Here is a 5,623-nt window from a genome sequence, read left to right on the forward strand (position 1 = left end):
AACAGGACTGAGGGAGCCTGTTCACCCTCCTATCATGTGAGAACCCAGCAAGAAGGGGACATCTGTGAAGCACAGAGCCGTCCCTTTGATCTTAGACTTCCAAGCCTCCAGACGTTTGAGCAGTAGATTTCCATTGTTCATATTACTCTGCCTAAAGTATTGGTTATAACAGCCTCAGTACACTGACACAATGGCATAGTTAACATTTTCACCCCAAATAGGCTACACCTAGTGTACCTGACTGTGTATCCTTTGCCTTTCTCTCCAGCCACGTGAATATGAGACCTATGGCCCAGAGTGGGTTCTGCTCTCTTCCCACAAAATAGGGATTGGCACCACAAATATAAGGCCATGAGCCGGACAGTCTCTGTCCTCATAACAGATATGGACGAAACCTGCCATTTCTGCTCCCCGTGCATTGGTATGTTAATTAATGTTTTTCTTTTAAATGATTCATATTTCCTTAGATAGATTGTATTTATACGAAAAGCATATGTATTGCCACTATTGGAAAGAGAATCGATTTTATTTCCAAACATAGAAGGTAGACATAAAATTGTTATAGATATGAGTATGCGTGTGTGCATATTGTATATATTATGTACATATTTTATATATATGTATCTTTTCATCCAGTATCACTTTTTCTGCTCCCAGAATTGATCCTGAAGTGTCATTGTTTTAAAGATTTCAAGCTGTAGACAGGTGTTGAGACACACCCTGGCTATAGGGAAACTGTATCGTTACTCTTTCCCTTGAGAAGCTGACAGAATTCAGATCCAGCAGTGCCATTTCCTCCACCTCTGACCCTGCGCTAGTTACTTCAATTCCTGGTATTGTCATTGTCTGATCAGCAAAATAGGTTCATAGATAGTATTTCCCTTTACAGTTGTCGTGAGGGTCCAAAGATAAAAAATGCCTCAACAGCGTCTAACAGACTGAGTGCTGCGGACAGTAATAGAAATACTGAAGGGGAAACAACACCTTTCTTTCTTTCCTATTTAATGCAGGGTTTGCACATCACCTAAAAGGATGCCTCTACCGAGGGCATCCTGCTGCGTCAAACTTGTCATCCCGCAGTGTGTGGGTTGCCCAGGCTGTGTGGAGACCCTGGAGTGTTTCATGCAAAGGAGAATCCAGACCAAGATTCCACCCCCACCCCCTCAGGCATGGAGAATGGAAGGGAAGGAGGCAGAGACCTGTGCCCACTGTTGCTGTGTACAGAAGAAACGTGGCCAAAAGTCTGAGACAAGCAAGATTCAAAGGTCACATCCTGGGTCAGCCGTTTGCACTCAATTTCTTCCTTGCACTCCTCACTCCGGTGGATCTAGGGACGTGAGCATAAGGCTGGGGCCGCACACGGAGTCCAGGAAAGGCAAAGGACACGGTGGGGGCTGGGGTGGGGATACCAAGACCACCAGGGGTCGGGGGTGGCGGGCAGTATGGCAGTACAGGGGAATCTGTGAAGGCTCCGGAAGACAGCAAGGACGCGGTGTATGGCTCGCGCTCAGCCCCTCCTGTGAGAGTAACGCGCGCCAGTGGCGCTGTCCCCGAGGTGCACACCTACCAGAGCCCTGGGACGCTGTGCCCGGCCCACATGCTGCGCACAGCCAGGCACAGGACCGCGGGCCGCGCTCAGTCTGCGGGGCGGGTGCAAAAGGGGGCGGGGCCTCTGCGCCCGGGGCCCTTCCCTGACTATTAAGGCAGCTGCCAGCGCCCGGGCTCCACCGCGCCTTCCACCTGCTCAATCCACCCTTCTCTTGCTTGGGATCTGCAGCCTCAGCTCCACTCCAAATGGACCCCAACTGCTCCTGCACCCCTGGTAAGACACGCTGAGTTTCCTTCCATTACCCATTTCCCAGCTCCACAGCAGGTGGTCCCGGGAGTGGAAGACGACTTCTGAGTTCTGGCTGAAGCGGATTCTTCATTTAGTTGGTAGTTCTAGCGTTTTCCTTCTTGCCTCGTTCCTTCATCACCTGGGTGCCCTTCTCCCAATGCTTCCCATTTAAGAGAGAGAGGAGTCAGATTTATCCTGCCCTCCTCCATGTCACTCAGGCTGAGCCCCAGTTGGCTGTCCAGCGTTTCAGTTGTCTAGGCTGGTGGGAGACAGAGGACATTGCCTTTCGGGATTAAGGACATAAGGGCCATCCTAGCCTGTGGGGAGAGTGGCCAGGTTAAACTTCATTGTTCCATGTGTGGGACATCAGCGACCAGGTCTAGCCTTGAACTCACCTGGGAGCATTTGTCGACCACCTGCTGTTCTCGTCTGGGTGACATCATTGCTCAGCGCTTCTGTCTGCCTTACAGGTGGCTCCTGCAGCTGTGCTGGCTCCTGCAAATGCAAAAAGTGCAAATGCACGTCCTGCAAGAAGAGTGAGTGTGGGGCCTTCCCTGGGGGGGTGGGGGTTGGGGGGTGGGGGCTGGGCTGAGTCAGAGCAGAGAACCCAGAGCCTGACAGACAGAAGCAGGCCAATGACCAGCTTCCCCCAGCCCCTTCTCTCTTTATCTCCTGCATCAAAGCTCAAAGAGCCATAGAAATGGATGTCCCTGCCTCTTACTATGCATAGTAGACATGGGAAACTGACCCCAGAGAGGTCACCAGCTAATGTCAGGCACTAAGCTACAACTTGAATCTATGTCTCCTGCTCCCCATTGCAGCCTTCCCAATCCTCCTGGGTCCTGAAGCACTTGGTGCACGTGATCTTGGGGATCACATGTGGTTTCTGACCTGCTGATGTGGCCCTTTCCTATTCAGGCAGCCCCGTGCTTCCATGGCCCTCCCTGCAACTACTTTGTGAGAGGCTTGCCCCGTTAGTTGAAGAGTTTCCTCACCTTAGTGTATGGTCCTGGGGGACTGGCATTCCTCATCCTGGAAGACCTTGTCGCTACCTCTCTTGCCTTCTGCCCTGTCCTTAGCTTTAGTGGGCCCAGGCAGCTTTTTGCATGGGAAGACCCTCACCCCAAACATCCCAGCTGTCTTCAGACTGAGCATTCTGAGCTATGGGTCCTCCAAGGCTAAGGACAGAGCTTGGATCAGACCTGCAGTTGGGGCAGGAGGTGTCCGATCAAGTCTGCTCTGACCTCTCCCTCTCCCCTCTCTTCCCCAGGCTGCTGCTCCTGCTGCCCCGCAGGCTGTGCCAAGTGTGCCCAGGGCTGCATCTGCAAAGGGGCATCGGACAAGTGCAGCTGCTGTGCCTGATGTCAGGCAATGCCTGCTCCCAGATGTAAATAGAAAGATGTATATACACCTGGATTTTTTTTTCATACAACACTGACTCATCTGTTATATTCCATTTTCTATGAAATATTTGAATGACAATAAACTCATCCAAACTATTCTGACTGCTGCTGCCTGGTTTGGTGTTGGGTATGTGGCACTTGGTTCCTGTTGGGTTGTAGAGGAACTGAGTTGACAGAGGCTGGGGAGAGGGGAGTGTGGAAGTGTGGGGCTGGGTGCAAGGTGTCCCGTAAGGTTGCCCTGCCTTTTCTCTCCTTTGTGAGTCATGGCAGGGGGTTTATTCTGCTTCTGTCTAGCTACAGTTAACTGGTGGTCCCTGTCCTTATTGTGTATCTGTGTCATTCTCAACAGCCACTTATGGGCACCTACTGCGTACAGAGTTAGGCAGGGGGTTCTGGGCGGGAAGGGGAACATGAAGGTCACAGACTGCTGGGGAGGACAGGTAATTACAGAATAAGAAGTCTTGTATGAACAAGATACAACTGTGACTGAGACTGTTCTTGGGTGAGCCTGAATGAGCTCTTTCCACCGAGACCTGAGAACTGCGTTCCTGCCAGGAGACACAGCTTGAGCAGAGGCCAGGAAATGGGAATGAACTTGGTGGGCTCAGGGAACAGAAAGTCCAGTGTGTGCCTGTGTGTGAGGGGAGAGGCCCACGTTCCCTTTGGAGAGGGGAGGGCAGAGACCACGTGTCACGCATCTGAAGGACTCTGCTCCTGGCTGTGCTGCCACATCGCTTGAAGAGGCTAAAAAAGATCTCAGTCCAGTGTCCTACTTTACCCTCTCCCAAGCACCCATTCTGATTTTTTTGGGTCTAAAATGGGCCCAAGAAACCTACATTTTTAATGAGTACCTCAATTTGCTACCCACTAAAGCAGTCACATGGAATCATTTGGTAAAATAAAATGGATTCTGCCATTTCCTCTCTGGTCTTATTTTCTACCCCAGTTGGTATTTGGAGCAACTCTGCAACATGTGGCTGCCTGTACTAGTGGCCAAGGGACTTGGACGTGCCCAGCTCCTGCCTGACATGGAGGGAGAGGCAGGCAGGTCTCTCCATGCAGGGCATGGCAAGTGTCCTCATGGAGACCAAACCAGGCTCACACTGCGGGAACCCCGCCATAGAGTGGGTGGCGTAGCGTCCAAGCTGCCGTTTTCCTAGGGAGAGAGTCTGGCAGGGACGTGGTAGGGCATGGGCACCAACGTGTTTGTCTCAGACTTGGTCTAGAAGCCCCACTGCTGACGTCACAAACGCACCCAGCCATCGCTCTTTCGCAACTCTGTTTGGGAAATTGCGGCTGCCAAACCTCTCAGGGGACGGGTACGTGATGATTTGAGCAGGCCTGACAAACGCGATCATTCAACTTGCAGCTTTTTATTTTCCAAGTCGTGTGTGAAGGGGCATCCTCCCTCCTCCCTCACTCCCATCCCTAAGCCCCGTCTTCCCTGGGGGGACGGGGTGGAGTATGAACACGGTGGACATCTGTTGGAAAGATTAATTTATAGTAAGTTGAAAAACATTGATGTGGCTGTTATTGGAATGCCTTGTTTAATCCCAGAGGTTTCAGTGCCAAGCACACGATCATGAACAGCCTGCTAACGTAGTTAAGAGCCTGGAACCTGGCTGCTTGTCTAGAACCGGAGCATCACAACATAGGCAAGCTATGTGGCCACCCTCTGCCTCACGTTTCTCATCTGTAAGATGGGGACAATAATAGTATATACCCCATAAGGTTATTCTGAGGTTGAATGTGTCTAGCACAGTCCCAGGCACATATCAAGTGGTCAATAAGTGCTACCTCCTGGACCAGGTGCGGGGCCTGACAATCAGTAGGTGATCTATAAATGCTCTCTACTCAATTCAATGAACAGGCATTGGACCCTGTGCTATATGTAAATCATTGTACTGGGCACAGAGAAGGAAGATAATATAAGATAATAAGAGCCAACCCCTTTGCTGGACTTATTCAAATCCCTGTTGAATCCAGGGAGCAATTATTTACTGCTTCAAGATGCATCTGCTGACTGGAGCAGAGAACTACCTGGATTCTGAACAGTTCTCCCTTTAGGAGAAGGACCAGTTCCACACTGGGATAGGGTGAGCATGAGGTAAACTAAGTCAGACATTTGGAGACTTAGTCTGACCAAGAGATCAGGAGAAAACTCCATTCACTCAATCATTCATTCATTCACATGGCCACATCTTGGCCACAGAATGGATGGGTGGGCTGGGCAAATAAGAGGTTAACTCTTCTGGAGGGGGCTCATGGCATTCTGGCCAATGTAGATGATCAGTATTGAATGAAAGGAAACTTGGGCTCGGCGCCTGTGGCTCAAACGACTAAGGCGCCAGCCACATACACCTAAGGTGGCGGGTTCGAATCC

General features: G+C 50.9%; 1 protein-coding gene across 1 annotated transcript; it reads left to right on the top strand.

The window, feature by feature from the left end:
• Positions 1-1,701: 1,701 nt before the first annotated feature.
• LOC100941671 (metallothionein-1H-like) lies at positions 1,702-3,243 on the top strand. Its single transcript, XM_003792556.3, has 3 exons — positions 1,702-1,822; positions 2,308-2,373; positions 3,108-3,243. Exons 1-3 carry the CDS (start codon positions 1,795-1,797, stop codon positions 3,197-3,199), a joined length of 186 nt encoding a protein of 61 aa, XP_003792604.1. The 5' UTR covers positions 1,702-1,794; the 3' UTR covers positions 3,200-3,243.
• The last annotated feature ends 2,380 nt before the right edge of the window (positions 3,244-5,623 follow it).

Source organism: Otolemur garnettii, unplaced genomic scaffold (genome assembly GCF_000181295.1).
Source record: "Otolemur garnettii isolate 467f Iridium unplaced genomic scaffold, OtoGar3 scaffold00058, whole genome shotgun sequence".
NCBI lineage: Eukaryota > Metazoa > Chordata > Mammalia > Primates > Galagidae > Otolemur > Otolemur garnettii.

Bases quoted from the DNA above. Each gene is read 5' to 3' on its own strand.
- LOC100941671 (XM_003792556.3), top strand. From the start codon at position 1,795: ATGGACCCCAACTGCTCCTGCACCCCTG. The intron at 1,823-2,307 runs GTAAGACACGCT...TCTGCCTTACAG, and splicing joins CAACTGCTCCTGCACCCCTG to GTGGCTCCTGCAGCTGTGCT. The intron at 2,374-3,107 runs GTGAGTGTGGGG...TCTCTTCCCCAG, and splicing joins ATGCACGTCCTGCAAGAAGA to GCTGCTGCTCCTGCTGCCCC.